This window comes from Nematolebias whitei, chromosome 14, assembly GCF_014905685.2.
Source record: "Nematolebias whitei isolate Nwh7 chromosome 14, NemWhi1, whole genome shotgun sequence".
Classification (NCBI taxonomy): Eukaryota; Metazoa; Chordata; class Actinopteri; order Cyprinodontiformes; family Rivulidae; genus Nematolebias; species Nematolebias whitei.
The window spans coordinates 17309286-17336039 of NC_056511.1; the positions used below are offsets into that span (position 1 = coordinate 17309286).

General features: G+C 39.5%; 1 protein-coding gene across 1 annotated transcript; it reads left to right on the forward strand.

Annotated features, from left to right (window-relative positions):
* The first annotated feature begins 195 nt into the window (after window positions 1–195).
* ssh2b (slingshot protein phosphatase 2b) lies at window positions 196–25093 on the forward strand. Its single transcript, XM_037687938.1, has 15 exons — window positions 196–481; window positions 6715–6758; window positions 17980–18092; window positions 18184–18248; window positions 18340–18461; window positions 18547–18612; window positions 18713–18778; window positions 19184–19378; window positions 19530–19623; window positions 19772–19900; window positions 20186–20232; window positions 20360–20506; window positions 20981–21181; window positions 22047–23001; window positions 23725–25093. Exons 1-15 carry the CDS (start codon window positions 419–421, stop codon window positions 24973–24975), a joined length of 3558 nt encoding a protein of 1185 aa, XP_037543866.1. The 5' UTR covers window positions 196–418; the 3' UTR covers window positions 24976–25093.
* Window positions 25094–26754: the final 1661 nt, after the last annotated feature.

A 26754-nucleotide genomic window follows, 5' to 3' on the forward strand; every position in this document is an offset into this window, starting at 1 on the left:
AACAGTGATCGGTGCACCCCTACTAAAAACAAATCTTTTTTACAGTTTCAAATTTATTTTTCTTTTGAACAAACTTTATGGGCCCAACTTAGCTCCATACAGCCACTCTGAATCAGAGTTATCATTAAAAAGGAAGGAAAGACACAACCAGACACAAACTAGACTACATCCGGCACTCACAGGGTTAATCGAGATTGACAAGGGAAGGATAGTTGCGCATGCGCAAGTGGCACTGACAGAGGAAACAGCCGGGGAGTAGTCAAACAACCCGCGAGCAGAGAGAAAGAAAGAGAAGAAGAAGAAAAAAAAATACTGAAGACAAATAACTCAGGTTCAGCGGAGGCTTTCTCCGCTCAGGACAATTATGCTCGTCTCGTCGCCGTCGACTCCTCACAGGTGTCCGCTTCCCGGTTGCTGAATGGCGCTGGTTACCGTGCAGCGTTCACCGACCCCCAGCACCAGCTCCAGCCCCTGCGTTTCGGTGAGAGCCGCTTTTTACTTATTTTACACCTTCCTCGACCTTTGTTTCCACCGCCTCTAAACTCAAACATTCTAGCTGTTGAAGGCGACCCAGGGCTCCGTTTCCGCTGTTTTTTTTATTTTTTTTTTATCGGCTGCTGACTGTCTCCAAGTGCTTTCGCCTTTGTACTCGTGCGCATGCGTCAACTGTAGCTCATCATTTTCAGTTACAGCATCGTAGCTCGCAGCTTAAGTCTCGAGTCGAGAGGACCATACTGTTACCTTAAAATTACATAAAATGTTCACTTCTGTTGTTGTAATGTGTTCACTAATTATCTTTGTATGCACACTTGCTTTAGTTCAGAGGTACAACCGGTGGTCAGCTAAATAAACGAATAATAACAGAAACAATCAGTTTATTTTTATTGTCCATGTGACACTATATAATACTGCTAGCTAATGTTTTGTAGCGGCAGAATTCCAGGTTTATATATATATATATATATATATATATATATATATATATATATATATTCACGACGTGCATTTTTATGCCATGTCTGTGTAGGGTTTAATTATTTCTTTGTTCTTTTATGATGTTTAGTTGAAGTTATGTCTGTCATCCATCTCCCCAGAGCCTCCCCTCACTCTGCACATCTGCTGCCCATCTCTTTCGGTCTCTCGCTGTGTGTTGTAAAAGGCTGGAGTTTTTCTGCTCATGCAAAGCAGGGGTGCAGACGGTTGTCCTGTTGCAGTTCCTTCACTGTCTTCTCCCTGCAGAAGCAGGAACCGCACCAGAAAATCAGACACAAAGTGAGGAAGTAATCTACAGGCAGACTGCTGTAACACAACTGTACACGCTTCCTGTGTAGGTGCTGCTCTGTGTATTGTTTGCACTGTCTTTGTAAGCAGTGAACATTACAGATGCCACCTTTACTTACAAACATAAACCCGTCATATTACACATTTATTTAAACATAAACTCTTTAAGTGGCTGGCAGGTTTCTATTCTTTTACAGTTTGTTACTGCAAGCCCTACAGTGAAATTTATGTCTGCCGCAAGATTTTCCTTCTTCATTGCTTTAAAGTTTGTATTTGTGTCAAAGGTATTATTTCTACCCCCTGCTGTGACGCAGAATCTCAAACTACAACTGAGTTACTTTTTACCCAAAGGCTCAGTGTCTGGCCTTTAAAGTGACCCTGTCCCTCACTTCTTTTGTAATCTGAGAGAACAGGTTCTGTAAGTAGGCATAAGGATAACCGTCTTGCTATGAGCACTTACATTTTAGGTGATTTGCCCTGTCATCTGTCATGCAACACAACTCAGAACTTGAAAAGTGAATGTTTAGACCCTGAGCAATCAGCAGCCAGGAGTGCAGGTTTGTGTTTTCCGGACGTTTCGGTTTGTTAGAGATGTGACTGTCAACCAGTCGATCCTCGAGATTAAAAAAAAGAGCTGTTGAAATGATAGAGTAGGACATTCGTGTGTAATTTACTAAGGTAAAGAATGCAGGAGTCGTGAATGATGTTGTGCTTCAGAGTGGAAATATGCTTTTAAGTTGGGAACTGCACATACTGTGATAACTAGTTGCACAAAAAACACGCTTGGCCTTCCATGTCTCGCAATCATGTGATGCCTAAAAGCTGTTTTCCCCTTTCCATGTTCAGTTGAAGCTTTGAATTTGTCTTGTGATGATGTTTGCGGAGAAAAGATGTGTAACACGAAGCACGCAAAGTTAATCATTTTGCTTTTGAACAGCATTTGTTTCATCTTGGTGATGTTATAACTTTTTAACATAATTCCAAAGACTGGTGACCAGGTGACCTATTTTATGTTTCTCATTTCCATGCACCGTGGAAAAATCTCCCATTTTCATGTATGCAAACACTCTCTTGGTGTTTTTTTTTTTTTAAATCTAAACAAATGTAAGTGATGCAATAGCACGTCGAGCTGTGATTAGTACATAAAATGCGAACTATTTTGATGCATTAATACATTAACAGAAATATCTTTTTACTTATTCTTTAGTTTTGATCGGTGTGTACAATCAAGCACTGTTTGTTTTGTCTGAAGGTTTTACTTATGACACTGGCTGCAACAAAGGCACTAAAACAATATTTTAATGGTATTCTCTCTTCAAGATACTTTTGTAGAGTTACAGCTGGTTTTCAGTTTAATCATTTTGTCGCACTTTAGCATAGGCTGTTTTGGGTAAAATTAATATGTGTATTTTTTAAAAGATGACCCATTAAATGGCTTATATTTCAGAGTCAGAGATTCTTTATTGTCATTCGCACCTCATGTGGTACATGTGGTGGAGCGAAATTATGTACACAGGGTCACAGTTACATCCAACAATAAAATGTAAAAGAAAAACGGTAATAAGATCCAAGATATGAACTAAGAAATACATCAACTAAATATACACTAAGCACTAATGGCATAAAAACATTACGTTGAACAGCAGCACGAACATGAGCATGAGTCTGTGTGAGCAGATGAGCACACATGAACACATCAACATGAAACAGATCAGCAGCAACATGAAACGGATCAGCAGCAACATGATGTGATTTTTCACAGTGATTATTCTGGTTAGAGATTCATGAGTCTAACAGCCTCAGGGTAGAAGCTGTTCCTCAGTCTAGTGGTTCTACACTTAATGCTCCTTAACCTCTTTCCTGAGGGGAGCAGGGCAAAAAGTGTGTGTGCTGGGTGAGTGGGGTCCTTCACGATGCAGGTGGCCCTCTTCCTGCTTCTGCATGTGTAAATGTCTGTGATGGTGGGGAGGCTGACTCCAGCAGACTTCTGTGCAGCCTTCACCACTCTCTGCAAAGCTTTTTCTTTCTGCAGCTGTGCAGCCTCCATGCCACTATATTTGCCACTTAAAAAAAAGGTATTTGGCCATGTTGCTAAGTACTTAACCAATTACCAAGTAGGACAATAAAGATGCAGCAGCTGCTGCTAAAACCAGCTCACTGGTTTACAATTTAGTTTTTTTATGCTCTGTTATTATATTTAGGTGTACATGTTGTTCTTAGGGTTGTTAAAATTGTTTTATGATATATTTTATTTAATGAAAAATACATACTGACCATAATAACAATATAAAAACAAAAAAGTTAGACCAGTCGGCCGCTGTACTTTCTAAATATTGGCATTGGCCGTTGAAAATCTTGTTGACCTCTAATTATATTTGAGTAAGTCGTGTTTTAGATGCTGAGCAGAGCAGATACCCTGGAGGGACTTGTAGGTTGCAGAGTCTCTTTACGAGGCGTCAATCGGAGCGCAGGATTTGCTTTAAACATCTCTTGGGCTGCTTCGTCTGACACAGTGGAAACCTGCTTTGGATACTCGGGCTGAAAGAAAATGAGCACCTCCCTTTGTGGGTTTTACAACAAACTGGAGCCACACAAAGTCAAAACACCTGGCAGTAAATTCTACTGCTAAGATTTTTTCTCCTAGTTTTTGCTTTGGTTCAGTGATAACTTTGCTTGTGTTTATATGTAGTCTTTGTCGTTGCAAAAGCAATGGCTTCCATTTGCACTGACCGTATCAATCCTTTTTGTTCCTAAATGGATAAGAAAATGATACGTGATATCAATTTGAGGCCTCGTTTTGTCCCTGCACTTTGTTGCCTATCATTAAACGGTTATCTACTTCTGTCTTTTCTGAACCTGTTAATGTTTTAGTAACGTCATTAAACCCACATTTAGAGCAAACAAGATAAGTACCGGGCAGTACAAGATATGTGCCAGGTGTTTATCTTCTGCTAAGCTTCGCCCTTTTTCATTTCAAAAAGCTTCGTATTACATTTTCCTCTTTGTCTCCCTGGTGTCTCTGCTCCTCTCTGTGTGTGTGTACATGTTATTCTCTGACCAGCCACACCTTAAAGACAGAATGAGATCATTTTCCTGGAGTGTGTAAATTGAGTTGAAGCTGAACTCTGCCTCCTTTCATGTCTCTTGTACCACTGCTCCGCTCAGGCAGGACTGAATATGCTAGTTGGATGCTACTTGTATAGGTTTGTTCCTGCCTTTAGCTGTGTGTGTGTGTGTATTCCAATAAATAAACATGTCTTCATTACCTAACACTACACAGCAAGACTTTATTTGTTCATTTTATTTTTCTAACACTGATTGGTAGATTTTTGATGAATGTGCATTTGTTCAAACTGGGCTCTGCTGCGAAACCCGCTTTTAAAACTTTCCAAAACAAGTCGCATTTTTTTTTTATTTTTTTAATGGCATCATCTTATTAAAATGTCTACATGCTTGTTTCGCTGTTGGTGACGTAGCATTGAGCATAATTAGTAAATATAACTTAACAATATTGAAATAGACCAATCATAAAAACACAAGTTTACATACACTAAGATTAATATGCGTCAAAACCAGTAGTTCTCAAACTGGGGTCCCCGGGCCCCTGGGGGGTCCACAAGCTGGTGCTTGGGCCTCTGCAATTTAAAAAAAAAATAAAATAAAAAAATTTACAAGCACATAGATATTTAACAACTCATTAAAATAGACCAACAATGCAGAAAATCGCTTTATTCAAAATTTTCTGGGGGAAGACCCCCCCGGGCTACTGAGTTCCAGCATCAGTCAGTTTACAAAACCCTGTTACTTGGTATGATTACCGCAGTTATGATTCTGTTCAGTTTTATGTAAATCGTTTTTCTGTAATAATTTGAAGAAGTGACGATACATTTATCTTCATTATGTGAATAGGTAAATTTTTAAAGGTGTAGTTGATACTGCTAATTTTCTCAGTGCAATTTTTAGAAGTTGAAATTAAAACTTTTGTTAATTAAGTGTGTCTTGAATGAAAAATACCCCATGTTTATAAATATAAAAATTGTATTAACACTATTAAAGAACAGGTCTTAAGTATTTATGTTACACAAATATTTCCATTTCATTAAAGAGACAAATTGAAGAAAATAATTTAATAAACATGAGGGTTATGAGCGACTCCCTGAAACTTTTTCTCCCCTGTAAGGGGTCCCTAAACCCAAAAAGTTTGAGAACCCCTGGTCAAAACAATCTGGGACAGCCCAAACATTGATGTGATGGCTTTGGAAGTGTTATAAGTTAACGCTAAATGTTAACAAGTTAGTTGACAATCGTTGAGTTAATTGGAGGCACACCCCGCCTCTCGCACTGTGATGGGTGAATATGGGCAACAGTGACTCCCGCAACTCAGAAAGGAAGAAGCTGGTAAAGATAACGGATGGCTGGATGTGCAGATGGATGGATGGATGGAGGCACATCTTAAACACATTGCCTTTTGTTGTGTGATGTCATAGAAAAATATATTAAAAAATCAACCAAGGAAGAGAACTGTGGACACAATCTTGGTTCATGCTTGAGCACAATTTCCAGATGTCTGAAGGTGCCGCTTTTATCTGCTCACACAATTGTAGATAAATATAGACCCCATGGAAATATCCAGCCATCATACCGCTCAGGAAGACAAATTCTGTTCTGTGCAAAATGTGTGGCTCAATCCCCAAACAAAAGCAAAAAGACCGTGTGAAGATGCTGCCTGAAGCTTGTAAGAGCTTGTCATTATCCAAAGTGAAACAAATCCTGTATTGACATGGGCTGAAAGGCCACTCTGAGGAAAAAAGCCTTTATTCTGAAAGCACCATAAAGCCACAATACAGTTTGCAAATGCACACAGGGACAAAGACCTTGATTTTTGAGACATGTCCTGTGGTCTAATGAAACTAAATTGAACTATAATGACCGTAATGACCATTGTTACATTTAGAGGCAAAAGGGAAGCGCCTGCAAGCCTGAGAACACCATCCCAACTGTGAAGTACGGGGGTGGCAGCAACATGTTGTGGGGCTGTTTTGTTGCACGAGAAGCAGAAGGCTATTGTGAGAAACTTGTGGAAGGGTATCCAAATTGCTTGACCCGTCATACAGTTCAATGGCAATGCTACCAAGCAATAAGAAAATGTATGTAAATTTGTGACTTTGAGGAAAGTCATAAATACTGGCCGCTCTTATTGTTTGGACATTTATGAAACGGAAATAATTTTGGGAGTTCTATTTGAGCTAAAACTGGAAAGGTCTAGTTTGGTTTAATGGCATTCACTGAGAAAAATATAGTTGTCTTTTTGTACAGTGTATTTGAACATCTGGTTAATCTGTACTTTATTAATATTGAGCCTATTTAAGATTAACAGAAGCATTTTAAAGGTTTGGCTGGACTGTCGTTAAATGTCTTACTTTTTTTTCCTAGGAGTCCGGTAGCGGGGAAGATGACCGCCGCTCTCAACCGAGGAGGTACGATTTTCTCAGACATTTGACCTCATTATTTCTTAAGTTTCAGCTATTTTCTTCATCGTTCAGTTCTTGTTTACATCATTATTTCAAAAATCCATTTAGTCAGTTGCAGACCCTTTTCTGTTGTTGACACAGAACCACTGTGCTGTTGTCAATCCAGTGCTTCCCCCTTTTGTTGTTTCCAGAGTTGGAGATCTGGTTTATCCCGTTTCACTTAACCACACATGGAACTGCTTTTAGTCTACTAGTAATAAGCAGTTTCCTTCCTCTGCCTAATGCTTTTTTATTTGATTCAAATGAGCACTTTCACTTCTCTTTTGTTATACTTATCCAATAAAAGCACAAGCCTGAAATCCTTTCATGTGAAACATTTAGGTGTAGTATTATGGATGTCCAATAGGGGGCAGCAGCGTCTGTGTGAGTCTGTTTATATGGGTCAGAGGAGCTGCTGTTCTGTTGCTGATCCAGGGACAACCACTCCCAAAATGTCTGTTTGTCTGTCTGGTCATTGGAGCTCTGTGCCGTCCATCTGACGAGGACTGTATTATTTGGGCATCTCGGAGTAAATTTATTAAAAGTAAAATACGGAAGCTGAATGTGTGTATAAACAAGGAGAGGTAAAATAGAAATTGAGATGTCATATTGGCTTTAAAAGTTCTTTAAAAAATAATAAAATATTTAGAATCCATAAAATAATGTTCCTGCTCTTATTTTTTACAGCCATTGCAACATTTAAATAAAGTTAAACATTTGTTTGAAATTATGGAGCTTCTGACGTATATTTTTATATATTTTATTGTAATTACCCATCACCGAAAGGAGAAGACCCTTTTGGTGATGGGTAATAAAAGTGCATATAGCTTTTGCTCTTGTCTGTATGTGTGTCTGTATGGGTCTGTAATCAAAATGTTTCATGAATCATTGAATGAGTTTTGATGAAACGTGTAAAAAGTAATCGATGGATGTACATCTACAGCTGATTAAATTTGGAGTCAACCCAATTCAAGATGGCTGCCACTGCCACCTGATCTTAAAAAACAAACATTTCTTTAACTCAGTCATTTTACAGATATTAATCTACAAATATGTTACGGTAGTTGCGGAGACTGATCCTCAACACATTCTGAGTGGTAACAGGTTGTGCAAGGTCTTTGTTTAAACTATTTGAAGCCAACTTTGTCTGTGATTTGAAACTGGATGGATTTTAGTGAAAACTTTAGAAAGTAATCCTATGATATACAGGTGCTGGTCATAAAATTAGAATATCATGAAAAAGTTGATTCATTTTAGTAATTCCATTCAAAAAGTGAAACTTGTATATTATATTCATTAATTATACACAGACTGATATATTTCAAATGTTTATTTCTTTTAATGTTGATTATTATAACTGACAACGAATGAAAACCACAAATATCTCAGAACATTAAAATATTACATAAGACCAATAAAAAAAAAGGATTTTTAGAAATGTTGGCCAACTGAAAAGTATGAACATGAAAAGTATGAGCATGTGCAGCACTCAGTACTTAGTTGGGTCTCCTTTTGTCTGGATTACTGGAGCAATGCGTCGTGACATGGAGTGGATCAGTCTGTGACACTGCTCAGGTGTTATGAGAGCCCAGGTTGCTCTGATAGTGAGTGGCCTTCAGCTCTTCTGAATTGTTGGGTCTGGTGTATCACATCTTCCTCTTCACAATACTCCATAGATTTTCTATGGGGTTAAGATCAGGCGAGTTTGCTGGCCAATTAAGAACAGGGATACCATGGTCCTTAAACCAGGTACTGGTCGATTTGGGACTGTGTGCAGCTGCCAAGTCCTGTTGGAAAATAAAATCTGCATCTCCATAAAGTTGGTCAGCAGCTGGAAGCATGAAGTGCTCTAAAACTTCCTGGTAGATGGCTGCATTGACCTTGGACCTCAGAAAACACAGTGGACCAACACCAGCAGATGACATGGCAACCCAAACCATCACTGACTGTGGAAACTTGACACTGGACCTCAAGCAACATGGATTCTGTGCCTCTCCTCTCTTCCTCCAGATGTTGGAACCTTGATTTCCAAAGGAAATGCAAAATTTACTTTCATCAGAGTACATAACTTTGGACCACTCAGCAGCAGTCCAGTCCTTTTTGTCTTTAGCCCAGGTGAGACACTTCTGACTCTGTCACTTGTTCAAGAGTGGCTTGACACAAGGAATGCGACGGCTAAAACCCATGTCTTGCATACGTCCGTGCATGGTGGTTCTTGAAGCACTGACTTCAGCTGCAGTCCACTCTTTGTGTATCTCCCCCACATTATGAAATGGGTTTTGTTTCACCATCCTCTCCAGGGTGCGGTTATCCCTATTGCTTGTACACTTTTTTTCCTACCACATCATTTCCTTACCCTCCTTGTGCAAGGTGTCAGTGATCACATTTTGGACAACTGTCAAGTCAACAGCCTTCCCCATGATTGTGTAACTTACAGAACTAGACTGAGAGACCATTTAAAGGCCTTTGCAGGTGTTTTGAGTTAATTAGCTGAGAAGAGTGTGGCACCAGGTGTCTTCAATATTGAACCTTTTCACAATATTCTAATTTTCTGAGATACTGAATTTGGGGTTTTCATTAGTTGTCAGTTATAATCATCAACATTAAAAGAAATAAACATTTGAAATACATCAGTCTGTGTGCAATGAATGAATATAATATACACATTTCACTTTTTGAATGAAATTACTGAGATAAATCAACTTTTTCATGATATTCTAATTTTATGATCAGCACCTGTATATAACAGATGAATTTTAAATTAAATTCCCAGAATAATGCTAAAGATCTGTCCCTTCTCATCATAAAATGATTTTAATTTAAAGCTCTTTTGTGAAACGAGTTCCTTCAATGCATTTTTGCCTTTTAAGTATACATTTACACAATTGTCAAATGACTAAATGTAAATCTTGCATGTTTCATATACTCAGGAAGAGAAAATATTTTTAATATTCAAAATTGTAGAATTATAGTAAAAACTGATAAAATTATTAAAACTATGGATACATTTTTTTAGCTCTTACCTGGTTTTAAGCTTCCCATTCCTGCTGCTTATAAATAATAATAATGAAATTTTCCAAATAGTCAAAAGCAGAATGTTTGTTCACATAACTCTACTGAAGTGTCTGTTAAAAGGCAAGGAGCTGCAGCAGACGTCATCTCTGACACAGGTAGTGACAGTCATTCTGACTAGCACACAACGATGCTTTGTGTGTGTGTGCGTAAGCAAAGCCCACTGCAGTGCTGCTGATTAAACTCAGTGACATCAGCAGAATCATGACATCAGCTAAAGCAGCAACATTACTGGCTGACCTACAGAAGAGATATTAGGAGGAGACAGAGGAATTTAATGTCTCCAGTTGTTTTTCATAGTATTCCTGATCTCTTATAATCTCCAGGTGGACTCTTTTTTCACTTACTTATTTACTTACGTACTTATTTATGAATGGGAACTGCATGGTTACATGCACAATTAAATTCTCTATAACTGAGAATTTTTAATCACTTTATTGTAATCCAATGTAATTATGTTTGGCAGTCCACCATATTGTTTAAGATGAATTAAGAGATTTTACTTATCAATTAAATACGGATCAATATTGATTGAGTGAACTTGTGGTTCAGATAAATTCTAAATAACCTTGAGGAAGTACTGTATACAGCAACTGGTGTTGTGATTGCTAACGTGGCTGCCTGTGTTTGTATACGTGGAAACAGAGCAGCAGATGAGTGTATTGTGTGTGTATGCTTGTAAAAAAAAAAACCACATCCTGGCCTTTGCTGCTTCTCATTGGACGGTGTGAGTTTCAGCAGTCAAACAGAAAAACAGTCAGGTGGAACTTGAGAGGTGGGCCCATAAACACACACATAAACATGTGGGTTGCTGAGACAGGGCTGCAATCTGATGTGTGTTAATAAAAGATGACACAAATACTTACCTCAGTGACAAAACAAAGAGAAGAAAAATTGAATACAGTATACTAGTGTCAGAAGGTCGGAAAAGGATAAAGAACCAGCAGATAGGAAAATAAACTGAATGTTGTGTAGGTAATCATGAATCTGTTGTGGAGTTCTGGCCACTTTTAGGTTAAGTAGTTGATATCACTTTATTAAGGCTTCTTTACAGAAGCTTAGGTCTAATCATTGTTACTTATCTTCTCTTTTTATTCCGCCTAATGTTTAATAAATTAAAGGTCTAGCATTCATTTCATGCCAGAGTTTTAAACTAAGATCATCTTATGTTGAGAAATGACAGATTTGTAACCATTGTTGGCCAAACATTGAAAGTAACATTATGCGCAGTGCAAAAATCAGCAAACTTTTTTTTTTTCCCCACTATGGAGTATGCTGTTTGTGGGAATCTGTTTGTTTGGTGGCTCCTCAGATTGAAGAAATCCTTTGCTGTGGTGGACAAGCTGTGGTGGCCATCTTTAATTGAATTTGCACCAAAAGTAATCATTTGTAGAGGTATATCCAGTGATTATTTCCTGAAAGTTGTATTGAAATTCAGCTTGTGGGTCATGTTTTTGCTAATAGGCAGACAGTTTATCCTAAAGTATTATTGGTAAAAATAATCTAAATCTGTTTGCACTAAGAATTCGAGCCTGACCGATATGGAAATGTTGGCTATTGCCGATACTGATATTGGGAGGGCACGGCGAATGCCAATAACCGATACAATGGCTGAAATTATTATTTTTTGCTCTGCCCACCCTTAAGAATCTAATTAAACAGCGTTACAGCGAGTGGAGCGGGGCTTGTTTATATAGCTGTTAGCAACCATGAACCTAAAGCTAATCAGATCCACACTATACATAGTCCCAGGTTTACAAGTGGTGCACTGGTCATAAAAACAGTCTTCCTAATGTGCGTTCACATTTTCTATCCTCCACTATTCACCATATTTTCTATCCTCCACTATTCACCATATTTTCTATCATCCACTATTCACCATACAATTGTAGTCCCACATTTTACTTATTGTGCCAATGTTTGGGGTACAGCATGTAAATCCACAACAAGGCCTATATTTATTCTGCAAAAAAGAGCAGTAAGAATTATAACAAGAAAGAGTTATTGTCATCCTTCTAATGTTCTGTTTAGTCAATTGAAATTACTTAAGTTTTATGATTTGGTGGATTATAATATTCTTTTACTTATGTTTAAGGCCCATAATTGTTTGCTGCCATCAAACATTCAAACATATTTTGTAAAAAGGACGAGTGGTTATAATCTAAAGGGATCAGAGATCTTTGTAAAACCTAAGTACAGAACCAGTTTGAAGGGACGCTCTACGACCATACATGGAATAGGTTTATGGAATAATTTGGAGGATGATGCAAAAATGGAGAAGTCAATGTTTACATTTAAGAAAAAGATAAAAACTATTTTGTTGGAAAAATATAAACAACTGTTTGTCTAATTATTTTAAATGTAAAATTTGTTTGAGTTATCTACGTTGTTGCAATATTGTGATTGACTTTTTGTTTGAATTGATAGTTAAATTGATCTGTTAAAGAAGGAGCAGATTTGATAAGAATTTTTTTTCTTCTTCTGCTTCCTTTCATTTTATGTTTATTTTTTTAAATTATCTAAATTGTATTTGTGTGTTTTTTTTTTTTAATGGAACTGAAATGAATGAAATAAATAAATAAATAAATAAATAAATAAATAAAATTATCAAGTGTGTTACAAAAATATAAATTAAACTAAGATATGCCCTTTCCTTATCATTGTTTAAACAATCACACGCATGGTGAAGGCTTAATTAGTATTGACAGCAGCTGCGTCCCCCCCCCCCCCTCTGAGAAGTAAAGATTTCAGACAAACAATGCATTTCATTTAGGACGACAAAAATAATGTTAACACTGAAATATTTGACCTCTGTTAGATTTATTGTTCTTGCTAAAGTTTTACAAAGCAATAGCCTATGTTATGCTATCTAAACATTAGCTTGCTAACTTGAGAGGCACATAGCTAATGACCAGCGGGTTGGAGGATTGAAGAGAATTCATTATTGTTGATTTTATTTTATTTTACAAATCAGTTAAAATTAGCTCTGTTCAGCAAAATACTCTATAACATATTGCTCGCTGCTTTGGCTGTGCTGAAAGTGAAACTTAAGTGAATGGCCACGACTTGAAAGTAGTCTTCATGCGCCCACTGCTGGATACATTGTACAATTACAGCTAGTTCTCATCATTTTAGGGCTGAAAAGTAGAAGTGTTTATATTGGCGCATAATGGGACAATTTTCACCGATACAAATATGTCCCCAAATGCCTACATCGGTCTAAAATATTGACCTTTCTGATATACATGTATCTGTAGGGGCCAATACTCCAATACTTAGTATTGCCACGGGCTCTACGAAGAATAGATGTTGGAAATCAGTCTCAGCTACTGCACCACTGGATTACAGGCCAACATCTGTAACATGGACTGAATTATAGCAATTATTGTGTTTTTTCAACATCACTTGACTGTAGCAGCCATCATGTATTGGGTTGATTAAAAAAAAAAGGTTATTCAGTTGTAGAGTTTGTTTATAATTACCATAATACACCATTCAGTGGGCATAATTGAATTAAAACCTCTTTGATGAAGCAAATTTAACAAATAGCAGATTCACTGAAAAGTTTAAACCTGTAACACTTCAGACTTTCAATAAAACCTATTTTGAGCAAGACTACCAAGAGTAATTTTATACACCTATTAATCTGTGTTATTTGGGAGACGGATACATCTAAGAGCTAAACACCACACTGCAGTTGTTGTTTATTCAGAGATTTGTGTTTGATGCATTTGCTAATGGCCAAGCAGTTGCCCTCACTATGTAATCAACCCTAAAAACTGAAACCACGAGTGATCAACAAGCAGTGTGACCCACTCTAAGATCAGGTTTCTTCTCAGAGCACGGCTCAGCTGACCTCTGCTTTTTGATTTCACAACCCACTTTTTCCGTTGTCGTGTTGTTGTTGTCGTTGTTCTGGAGACACATGTGGTGTAACATAATGCTGAGTTTTTCCTAAAAGTCACAGACATGGTGTTTATTATGCATCCCAGTCACCCTTTCTGTGGCAGCAGGACTTAAGACGACACGCGATCAGATACCTTTACTGTGCAGAGGATGACTCAGCGATCAAGCTCTAATAGAAGCCTTTGTGGTGGTGTTAATATGTGAAAAGAGAGAGTCCTCCATATGGACAGATGTTAGAAACTTGACTTTTTAAATAATCAAAGAACCGTGTTGATGCTGAACTAGAATATGATTTTTGTGTAGCTGCTAGTAAGTTAATGAGAGTAAATCCTGTTTATATAGTTTACACTGTAAATTTAGCACTTCAAGGATTACTTTACAATTTAACAAGCTTAAAATTAGCCATCTCTGTTTTTATTATGAAATCAAATGCAGTAATCAAATTGTGCACTGGTTCCTGCTACATCCTTTTTCTGCGTATGTTGTACAGCTCCTTTTTAGCAACAAAATTTGAATAGTGTTTTTGGTCAACTTAACTCCTCTGTTTCCTCAATGCATAAGTGCTCATATTTGAGCAAAGAATAAGGTTTTGATGACTTTAAGATTAAGTTTCCAAAGTTTAACAGGACTTACTCAACATCACGCACACAAAAAACTAATATAAACCAAGTAACTATAATAAAAACTAATGTTTAAGAAGCATGGGAGACAAACATAGATCAGGTGTTTCTCAGAGTTAATGCAAGAGCCACTAAGACTTCAAATGCAGGGCATTTCAGGAACACCACAAAACTAATAAAACAAGAATAAAAAGGCTGACATGACCATCAGTGAAGCTGTTATTCACTCCATGTTCATGATTAGTTATTTATAATTTTAAATATTAAAATTATTATTTTTTAACTTTTTAATCCTAGCAGGTCAGCATCTAAACTGAAACACTTTTATATTATTTATATGGATGGATGGATGTTTTGGTTGGGAGGTGTTTTGCAGACACAATTAACTCTCCTGGTTTTTAGCTGACGTCATCAGTTTGTTGACATGGACACGTTAAAAACAAGCGTTTATTCTTGCTGTGACTCACAAACTGATCTGTTAAATAACACTAGCAGCGCAAAGCATGGCAACGCGAACACAATAACTTAAATTGTGAAAGGATCTTCGCGTTTACTTGGTTGAAATCGAGCGTTTTGCTGTGCGCGCGCCCCCGAGACAGCGGGCACTTTCGGGGGTACCTACCTCGACGCAACACCGCATTGGACCGCGCAAATGTCTCCTCCCCTCCAGCTTCAGGATTTACCGCAGCCTGCTGCAGACAAATGAGAAAGTGGCGCCGAGCAGATGGTGGTGCACCTGCCGGGTCACAGTAAAAACCTGTCGGACTTTTTGCAGTTTATTTTATTTATTTATTTATTTTATACCACCACGCTCTTCTGTGTTTGTGGTGAAAATCGACACTCCTCTTTCAGGTCGTGATGCGCTTCGCAAACAAAACGTCAAATTGTGACGTTACTTTAGTTTCTGTTTTGTTCTAATTTTCATTTATTTATTATTATTTGGCGTTTGAATAACTTCACTCCGGAGCGATCTTCTCCGTATCTCGTCAGCGGGTTTCGGCAGCTCCAGCCCCGCTCCTGCGCGCCCCCTTCGCCGGTCGGCTCCGGAGCAGCAGCGATGCCTCCCGGCGTGGTGACCGCCCCGCGCAGCGCCTCGGCCGGCTGCTTCTGCGCCTGCTGCGGGCTCAAGACCAGACCCCACTTCACCGAGAACTCCGTGCTCTCCCAGGGCGAGATTTATCAGCTGTAAGAAACATTGCGTGTTTTAATTTGACTGAGACACTTTCAGCTCATATTCTCGTTAATCTCACTTTCCAGTAAATAATCCCAGTGGGCTTGCATGACAAAGGCTTGTGGTTTTTCCCATGACTAAAAAGAAAAGGATATGGCACCACAGTTTCAGAAGAATGTAGTTTCCTTCCTCTTGCGTTGTAAGAAATCTGTTTGCCAGATGCCTCACCTGCTCATGCACAGTCCCCTGCATGCACTGTTTTTATCATTTTGCTGTGCTTGAAATGCATCTATAGAGGGCACAGGCGAGCAAAGGCACACCATGTACTCCAGACAGTTGTGCAGGATGTGGTTAAATTGTCAGCCTAAAAAATGCTGGGGATTGACACTTTTATGTTTAATTAGTGAAACAGCTCAACTGCACATATTCATTCATCAGCACTTGAACGAGATGTGGAGTTTCAATCTGAATCTGTGCAAACTCAGCTGTCAGATTTCCCTCTCACGTGCGTGCATGCATTTTGCAACCATGAAACAGATTCCAGCATTTCTTTTTTTTTTTTTTAAATGGCATGTGTCTTTTGTCATCATGCTGTCAAGTGTTTTCTAATCCTTTTTAATCCTTGAATTGGTTTGAGGATGATGTGAAGGTGTTTTTCTTGTGAGGAATTTAACTTTGTGGTTAAATTATGTTTGGAGAGAGATGTGTTGTCTAACTGACAACCAGCCGGCTCCAGAGGAAGGGACGTGCCAAAGACACCATCTTAGCACCAACATAACTGGTTTGTTCCACTTTGGAGTAAGCTGTTTGGGGGAAGAATCAGTCTTGTATTGTGTGTTTCCTTGACTGATGAAGCCTTCGGGATGGAAGGTGAAACGTTTCAGCAAAAAAAAAAAAAAAAGAAACTGTCCAGATGACCTGACTGAAAATTGTTGGATTGCATACCTGGATTGTTGAGCATGGACTTTTTTGCCTTCCATAAATCTCTACTTTTGTCGCATCAGTAAAACGACTTCCTTATAGTCATAGTGTAGTTATTGCTGTCTGTTCTGTCTTTGTTTCTCTCCTCCTGTCTGCTTCCTCCTCGGCCTGTGTTCTTTATCATGACCATCATAAAGAATGACCAGTATGGATAGGTGCTTGTGAAAAATCTGCTTTTCTCTTCATTGTAACAAGAGTTTCACTTTCGTGTCAGTTGATTCCCAACAAAGATGTAGTTTGTTAAATACTAAGTGTTACCATTACAATAAAGAGTAAGAAGTTCTAAATCACAGGAACACATTGAGCATTTTAAGTCCATTATATAACTCAATTGTTGACGGCGAAGTCCTGCCAAAGAGCTTAGCTTGAGTTGCCAAGTCCAATTTAGGTAGTTGTTCACGTTGGAGACAAAGGGATGAAGCCAAAGAACTTCAAGTCTGACAAAGTTCATTTAAAGTGAAATAGAGAGAAATCATTCTTTTCTAGTTTTAAATTTTTCTAAATCCAGTATGTCTTTTGTGTCGTCATTTTCTAAACGTATCAAGTTCAGTAAAACAAACTGGAAGTGTCGGGTTTTTGTTTGATGTGTTTAAAGTTAGTAAAGCTTCTCTATATTGCTGTGTGTGGTAAGGTTTGTTTGTTTAAGATGTCACGTTCGTTTTCTAACTTAACATGACTTCAAACCTTTTAGAGATGCAGCCCACATTTCTAACAAATTTACCAGAAACTGTAAAACACTCATTTATGCTTTGATTTGATCTTGATACAGCTGGGGAATGAAAAAATAAATGACATGAACAGGTATGACGTTGTAGAAAATTATGAAATATGATAATTGAAAATGAAAAGAATTTAAGGTAACATTTTTATAATATTGTCCAAGAAGTGTTTGCAAGTCAAACGTTTAGCGTTATGTAATAAAACAAGAACTAAAGATAATTTCTTTGCGCTGGCCAAAATGGGTTAGTTAGACAACCTTCTCCCCCACCACCACACAATGAAGCAATCTTCGTCTTTCGGCTTTTCCCTCTTCAGGAGTCACCACAGTGAGTCGTCCTCCATCTTCTGTCCTCACGCCAACTACCTCCATGTCCTCGTATTATGGTTTTGGCAAAAGTGTTTCAATCAGATGCCCTTCCTGACACAACCCTCACCATTTATCTGGGCTTGGGACTAGCACAAGAGATACACTGGCTTGTGCTCCCTAGTGGCTGGTTTACACAGTGAAGCAATGTTACAACCACATTCTCCTTCAGAAACAAGTGATACAGTTGATTAGCAGATTGTCTTTTTGTCAACAGATTTGTCAAGTTGAATTTTAAATAACTACCTGCTTTTTAAAAAGTAAATGCACAGTAAAGTCAGCTGAAGCTGTGAAGACTTTAAGGTGCCCGTGTGGTTGGTTATTGCTCATTCGAACGTTTCTCTCTACCTGCAGCATCAGTGAAAGTTTCCTGACAGTTAAAGGAGCTGCTCTCTTCTTACCTCGAGGAAATGGCTCTTCCCCTTCGGCTGCTTCTCACTTCTCTCAGCTGCGGAGCAAACATGCAGGTGAGGGGAAAGCTGCCTGAGAACTGCATGCTTTATGTGTTGGGTTTATAAAGCGGCACCATTCCTCTGATCATATTTGTCTTCCTGACAGGAGACATCCAGCAGCATCTACAGACCATGTTCACTCTGCTCAGACCAGAGGACAACATCAAGCTGGTGGGCACACGAAACTGTTTGAAAACACAAACCGTGTTGCGATTGTCAACGAGCCGTGGAGTCATCGGCTTGTTTTGTTTTTCTGCTCCAGGCGGTTCGTTTGGAAAGCTCCCACGTTCAGGTGACCCGCTACATGGTGGTGGTCTCCACCATCGGCCGTCAGGACACAGAGGAAAGCGTGGTGCTGGGCATGGACTTCAGTCCAGTAGATGGGTAAGGCAGTAATGCCCCAAATCTGTATGTCCATAACTTAACTATGCATAACTGTTTATTCATTCATTTTATTTATTGCTTGCAGCTCGTGTTCTGTTGGGATGGTTTTGCCTTTATGGAGTGACACCTTAATACACCTGGATGGAGATGGGTAAGAGCAACACTTCAGCAGCAGAGAGCACACTAAGCTAGCAAATATTTCTAATAAGCCTTATTTTTCATTCTACTTTTCCTGTTTTTTATGCTCTTAGGGGATTCAGTGTGTCAACCGATAACAGAGTTCATGTTTTCAAACCTGTTTCTGTGCAAGCCATGTGGTGAGTCACTGCATGATTTGCATATTTATGTATTTTGCTATTTACAATTGTGCATCTCATCTTATTAATGTTAATTAAAACCATCTTCCTGTCATCATTGATGGATATATGGATAGATCTTTCTTTATTTCTTTATTTACTTATTTATTTATTCATTCATTCATTTCTGGGGGAAATTTGAAACATCCAATACATGTTCTGAGACATGAAATAATCAAAAGAAGCAGAATACACAAATTGGGAAAAAGGCAATATGCACATGCACAAGGTGGTAGAGAGTACTACATTCATAATTAACCTATATATGTATACATACATACATATCTAAGCATACATATGCATGTATATACATATGTACATGTAATTCAGTTTTTAAACTTGTATTCTCTCTGAATTGATTGACAGGTCGGCCTTACAGTCGCTCCATAAAGCTTGCGAAGTGGCTCGCTGTCACAACTATTTCCCAGGCAGCTTGTTCCTCACCTGGGTCAGCTACTATCAGAGCCGGGTGTCGTCTGACCAGGCCCGCATCAACGAGTGGAATGCCATGCAGGATGTGCAGTCACACCGAGCCGACTCACCTGTGCTATTCTCTGACGTGTAAATATTGTTAATCGTTATCGTTATCGTTATTTTTTTTTTTTTGCTACATTTCTTTTCCCAGAAGCTTGACTGATTAATAAAATGTATAAAACATTTACAAATTTAGAATTTTTGCCTTCAGTGTTTTTATGCCGTGATGTTTCTGCAGACCTACAGAGCGAGAGAGGACCGAGCGCCAGATAAAAACCAGCTTGAGGGAAATCATGACGCAGAAAGATCTGGAGAATGTCACCTGCAAAGAGGCGAGTTTGTTTGGATCGCTTCGATTTGTGCACGAAAACCGACATGTTTGCTGTAGTCGTCAATTTTTAACTTAAAAATGCAGCAAAATCTTCATGTTTTGGTTTAATTTTGAACCCGTTTTGTTTTCCCTGACTGGATGTCTTGTAGATCAGAACAGAGCTGGAAATGCACATGACGTGCAACCTGAGAGAGTTTAAGGAGTTCATCGACAATGAGATGATTATCATTCTCGGCCAAATGGACAGTCCTACAGAGATCTTTGATCACGTCTTCTTGGTAATTTGACAATGAATGTTTCTGGGACACCTCACTTTTACCAACACTAAAGAGTAAAAACCATCAGAAGTTGTTGCGCTTGAAAGACTCATTTCTACTTTGTTTTCAAGCGCTTGAAACTCTTAAACAGCCTTGTGTTGTTTTAACACGATGTGCCCAATTTCAAGGTGCTTTGTCTTGTTTGGTTTGGGGTGTGTACTTTATGTCAGGCATGCTTTGCCACTGGATTTAAAAATGATGAAAAGCTCAATGGACAAGTCTGAGGATTGCTTTTATTTCCCACAGGGGTCTGAGTGGAATGCATCCAATTTGGAGGAGCTGCAGAAGAGCGGGTAAGGAAGAGCAAAAACAACAGAACCCACTGTGCTGGTCACTGCGCAGGAGAGTCAGGACATAGAACTCATCTGAGGAGATTATTATCCTAAAATAATGTCTTCTACCAACCTTTGTCTCTTTCAGAGTTCAGTACATCCTGAATGTAACGAGGGAGATTGATAACTTTTTTCCTGGTCTGTTCGAGTACCACAACATCCGTGTTTATGATGAGGAGGCCACTGACCTGCTGGCCTACTGGAATGACACCTATAAGTTCATATCTAGAGCAAAGTGAGTCTTGCAAAACTCAAATTGTCATATCCAAGTATTTATTTTTACCACAGAGTTGGGATTCACTCGTCGTATTGCTGTGATCACTTTGCATCATTGTTTATAGAACAAACTGATCTCTTTACACAACTGGATTTAAAAAAAAAAGTAAACTAAATCACTGCACTCCCTCAACACTGTGGGAGCAGCTTACTTAAGCCAAATGAGAAAGAAGTCGAGCAGACTGGAGAAGGCTCACAACAAATCTGAAAGTTAAACTGGACAATCCACTACAGCTGCAGATTTACATAAATAAGAATATATATTGCATTATTAGTTTTGTATTATAAAATTTATTACATCTTTGTTCACAACATAAGTCAACTATTTCGTGTAATTATAGTATATTTTTAAGGATTTCTTTGGAATTCTTTCTATTTCTATTCTTGAAAGTAACAGGATGATAATTATTACTTTTCTTTGTGCCTATACCAGGAAATCTGGGTCCAAGTGCCTGGTGCACTGTAAGATGGGAATAAGTCGCTCTGCAGCCACAGTCATTGCCTATGCCATGAAGGAGTACGGCTGGGATCTGAAAAAGGCCTTCGATCACGTCAAGGAGCGTCGAACCGTGACCAAACCCAACCCTTCTTTCATGAGGCAGCTGGAGGAGTATCACGGTATTCTGCTGGCCAGGTACACACAAATACTCAAGGATGGCAGTACATTTAGATACTAAATATTATGGAATACATAATAAAAAGAACATGCTGGAGAAAACACACTATGTGCTTGACTTGTTCAGAAGAATAAGATTTATACTCGGTGTTGAGCATTATGGAGTTTGATTTTAGTTAATGATGAGGAAATTAAACTGGAATGTAGAAAAATTGTTTATAAACTCTTTTCAGCATCTTGTATTCTAAAAGATGAAAATCTGAATTTCCACCTAATTAAGTCTTCAGTGTAAAGTTTCAGCCATCAGCATTAAACTTTTTTTAGTTACTGACTTGAAACTCACAAATGCTTCTTGATATTTTTCATTTTTTTCTCTCTCCACTGTTCACTTTACTGAAATGTTGTTCTTCATTTTGTGTGTATGCTGTGGGGTTTTATTTTTTCTGGAGCAAATTTATTTAAATATGCACAAATTAAAACATCAAACTTGTCTCTAATTCAGTATGTGTGTATATGTCTGCATGTGTATGTGAGTGTGTATAATGGTTTATTGGTACCTGTGCTTTGTGTGATTTGAGGTCCTTGTAATGTTTTTGGCCACTTTAAGTTGGCTGTAAAACACTTTCCTGTACTATTTATTAAATTGTAATGACAGCTGTTTGGAAAATGCATCATCTTGAAATTACAATTTAACAATGGTGAATCATCTGATGTGTTCCTGGTGCAAAAGCATACTTTAAAGGTAATAAGTCATGATGAGTGCTGTAAAATTGTTTGTTTTTGAAACGTTTGTTTTTAGAAATGTTTGAATAAAGGGGGCATGAACTGCGTGGGAATCCCATTAAAACAGGTTTATTTTATTACCGTTTCTTTTTTTCTACAGCAAGCAGAGGCACAACAAACTGTGGCGTTCTCACTCTGATAGTGATTTGTCTGAGCATCATGAGCCTCTGTCTAAGTCCCTCGCTCAGCCCCACAGCCTGGGCCGTTCTGACCCCCATAACCAGGCGAGCATCACGCCGGGTCACTCTGTGAAAAATCTGCTGGAATCACTGGGAACTTTCACAGGAAAAGAAGCACAAGCTGGTGTCCGGTCCAATCAGCCTGACTCTTCTTCCTATGGAGGGGGGGCAGATCTGTCAGGGGATGCTGAACCTGGAAGCCTTGCTGATAAAGCCCCCAGCAGGCAGCTCGATTCATCTAGAGCTGGTTCTGCGTCTTCACCTCTCCCACTCTCCAATGGCCTCTGTGACTCGGAGGAGCAGCCCTCGTGCCCTCCTCTCTACCAGCCACGAGCTGCCACCGTGGTGCCTGAGCCTCACAGGACAGATATAAATGTTGCACAAAGCATTTTGGTGGGTCAGCCTCACCCGCCTCCATCTGTTCACCACCTTCCCCTCTCCCCCCCTCCATCCCCAGCATGCTCGGACGATGCCGTCAACACACAGGTGTTGTCCTGCTCTGTGATCAAACCAGAGCCAGTGACGGCGCAGACACGGAGCACGCAACAGTCTCCAGTGCTCGCCAGAAAGACTGACGGTGACCAACAGACACATGGCTCATCCCTGGGAGGTGACACAGCTCCCCCTCTATCCTGTAATGATTCTGTCATCCATCCCAGCACTGTTCCACAGGACAACGTGCTGTTGTTCGGACACAGCGCAGATCATATAAACTTCTTCAGTGCCAGGGAAAAGTTCAAGGGAATGAGCGATGATGGGAAACCTCAGTCTACTGTAGTACAGCAGGCTTCTCCGCTGAAGGCCTCTGCTAAAGAGCATCTATTGCTGACTCACGAAGTCCCAACAAGTGAGGGGAATGAGGAAGAAAAAAGTAAGGTAACTTGTTTTTATCATATAAACAATATATCTACATAAGCTTTAGGTGCTATAAGAAGCCTCTTTTGGTGCTTGGGTCTCCATTTGGGTGCATGTAAGAGTCATCTTGGACATGGTAAATCTGAAAAAGTAAAAAAACAAACAACAACTGGACTTCTATTTTGTGGTAGAAGACATTTTGCTTCTCATCTGGGAGGCTTTTTTTAAATTGAGAAAGTAAAACGTCTTCAGCTACAGAGAACTCCAATTGTTTTAACTTTTTTTTGAATGCACAAATGTTGTGTTTTCTAGGACCGTGGTTTCCAACCCTGGTCCTTGAGGAACACCATCCTGCGTGTTTTAGCTGCTTCCTTGCTTCGACACACCTGATTTGAATAATTTGGTGATAAACAGGCTCCGGCAGAACTTGAGGAAGTAATTAAATAATTGAATCAGGTGTGTTGGAGCAGGGAAATGGCTAAAACATGCAGGGTGGTGCTCCTCAGGGACTAGGGTTGGGAACCACTGTAATACACTGGTATAAGAGGAATTGAATTATTATTGTTATTTTTGTTCGTTTTTTAAATCCAGCCGTAGTTAAATATTTTCTTTTAAAATTGTTACAGCCTTTAATTTTTTTAAATAAAGTGCGCCATCTTGTAGCTTAAAGACACAATTCTACATGTCTGCCCGTTTAAATTAGATTTACTTACCTCTTGTCTCTATCTTTTATTTATTTTGTAGGAAATGCATTTTCCTGTGCAGGTCACAGAAGTGAAGCCCACTGAGACTTTTAGCCAACCAGAACCTCAGAGCTCCCACGAACAAGAAGTGTCAAAGCCGAAGCAGGAAGTAGAGGATCCAGATGTTTGCTCATCCACAGAGCTGAAAAATAAAGAGGACGAGGAAGGGGCACCTGCTCGTCTCTACAGCGACTGGACGAGGGGCTCTGTGCGGCGTGTCACGCAGCAGCTCGAGCAAAGGATGAAACAAAGTCACGAGACGCCGTCACCCTCCTCCTCTCTGCCGTCCCTTTCTGGGGGCACCTCCAGTTCTCAGCGGCGTCCGAACAGCATCCATTCAACACCAGCGTCCCTGGCACACGAGACAGCAGCTGTCCAGCAGGTGTCAGTAGATGGCGGTGAGCATGGGGGGGCAGACACCAAGTTTGGACAAGTTAAAATGGGGAATGCTCATGAGAATGAGACGGGACACGATGATAAAAGCACAACAGAACCCAAACTCCAGCCTGCTGATACCAGAGTGCTCTCTACCTCCGCTGCTTTCCAACATTCTGCCCCGTCACCGTTTGCCTCGGTGAACTTCCTCTGTTTGGAAGGCGTGACTGAACTGGAGTCAGGTGTGGACTGGGACTGCTTCACAGAGGGGTCCCACAGTGACATCATCATGAGGGACACATGGGAGACTTTGAATGAGCTGGGAGTCTTCTTGCACCAGGTAGGTGGAAACTGCAGGCCCAGGTGTGTGGGGAGCGCTCCGAAAGGAGGAAGCAGCTTCCAGAAGAAGGTGAGGGAGGTGGAGGCCAGGATTCGCCAGGCAGGCCTAACCCCTCCATCTCTGATGAAGCGCTCAGCCTCACTGGCCAAACTGGGCTGCCTGGAGCTTCTCGCCAATGATCTGAATGAGAGGGAGCTCAGCTGCTCTGCAACAACACCCTCGGCACAAGCTCCAGTCCACACAGTGGGGGATGAATCCAAGAAGCAGTGGGTCCACAGGTCTTTCTCCTCAGACAACAAGCAGCCCGAAGCCCTTGAGATGTCGGCAAATGATCTTTCAAAGTCTGCAGAAAGCTCACCAGGCGCCTCAATACCTTCAAATCCAAGCACACCGAGAGGAAAGCTGCTGAACACGGGTCAAGACTGTCTGCATTCATTTGGGCCGACACTTCTGACAACAAGGCAGCAGTACGGAAGGACTCACCCTCTGAGGCAGCTAAAGAAAAGAACTGTTAGTACCCAGTACCACACCATGTAACCCTCGCCTCGTGTGTCAGTGTGAGTGAGAAAATCAAGTGCATCTGTTGGATTTGTTCAGCAAAACCAATGCCTTTTGCCTTAAAGGGTTCCTTTAGTAGTTTTTGTACATTCTTTCCCCTTACAGGTCCTCTAAGACCTGTGGTGAAATCTGTGAACTCAGGCTCTGTCTGAGGGGAGTGGCAAAAGGCTGTGAAGGTTCCAATGAACTGCAAATAACACCAGGACCGCTAGAAATCAAAATAAGAAAATAAATAATTTACACTTGTTTTGAATGTGGATATTCCTGAGCCTGTACATACTCGGTGTACATCATTGCTGGTTTCTGTTTTGTCATTCTGATATTTACTTGATTGCAGTTTGGTGCAATGTATAGACTCTTTGTTTTGCTTGTTTTTGTTGTTAGTCTCTGGTTTATATTTGCTGGTTATGCTGCTGCTGGCCAACAGTAAAAAGTTTCCAATCAACAGATTTGTCAAACTGCCAGATTTGTCTCAGTTCATTGAAATTTGACAGATAGTTCTCGCCATACATACTCTTCGTCCCTACAAACATTGCAGATTAGTGTTTCTCTGTAAAAGAAAACGTTTATCCAGGAGGAACTGGAAACAATTGTTTACCACGTTTTGCAACAAAATGGAAAGAAATGCTACTTTTATTTTCAGCTGCTCGACCAAATCTGGCCCTCACGAGCATCAAGCCCTGGTTTCCTCTTTAATGGATAAACTGGAATGTTTTTTTGTTGTTCTCACAGTTTTGAAGCCACTCGTGATCTTTTCTTACACTTTACTGTTCGAACAGATTTGGGTACTGGGAGTTAAAAAAAAACGAGTGCACACTTGTGTTTCCTGCTGGTTTTTCTTTGGGATGTAAAGTCTTGTACTGTGAGCGCTGACGTTTTAGAAACTTTTTTTGTTTGTTTAATTATTTTTTAAACGTCTTTGTTTTGGTGAATGATTTGGCATAACTTCTGTGGGTGCGTACATTTTTTCATTTGTGAATGGATCTCTGTTGTACAGATTTAAAGCGTGTGCCTCTGACTGGCAAGTGAATCTTTTCTGCAATCAGAAATGTCTGGACAGGGACGTCTGTCATCCATGCACTTTACTCCCTTTTTTCATTTTTAATATGGCTTTCTGTTTGTGGGTTTGCTTCTTTTGGGGAGCATGCATAGGAAGTAGTGGGTGTTGGGTATATACGTGTGTGTATGTGTGTGTGTGTGTGTAGGAGAAGAGTCAAAATCCTGTCTTTGGGAGATAATTTTAATTTGTCATTGTAAATATTCTTTTATATAATGTGCATCAACTGTGACCATTAAAACAATGGAGTTTTTTACTCTCATTCTTTGCATATAAATGTTTTATTTTAGACATGGAAAATATAAAAAAGTCATTCACAATATTTGAAAATCCTATTTTCCAGTTGGATGCACCAACACTTCACAATGACAAGTTTAGTATGAAATGTGTAGATTAAAAAAAACAAAATACCTTAGCATCATTTGAAGTTGGATTGCTGTAATTTCCAGACTATAAGTCACTACTTTTTTCCCCACACACTGAACACAGCAGCTTATACAATAGTGCAGTAATTTATGGATTTTATTTATTTTTTGACGGGTTAATGAGCTTTACCAATACACGTCTCTCTTGGTGGGAACTCGTGACTCAGTGAGCCTACCTGTATAAATAAAGGTTTAAAAAACTGACCGATGAAATTACCAAACGGGGCACAGTGGACCAATGAAATGGGGAGGCCAAGTTCAAATACGTACAGTGTA

Coding starts and splice junctions, on each gene's coding strand:
- ssh2b (XM_037687938.1), top strand. CDS start 419: ATGGCGCTGGTTACCGTGCAGCGTTCACCGACCCCCAGCACCAGCTCC. Junction 18,462..18,546: donor GACTTCAGTCCAGTAGATGG/GTAAGGCAGTAA, acceptor TATTGCTTGCAG/CTCGTGTTCTGTTGGGATGG. Junction 20,233..20,359: donor GAGGAGCTGCAGAAGAGCGG/GTAAGGAAGAGC, acceptor TGTCTCTTTCAG/AGTTCAGTACATCCTGAATG.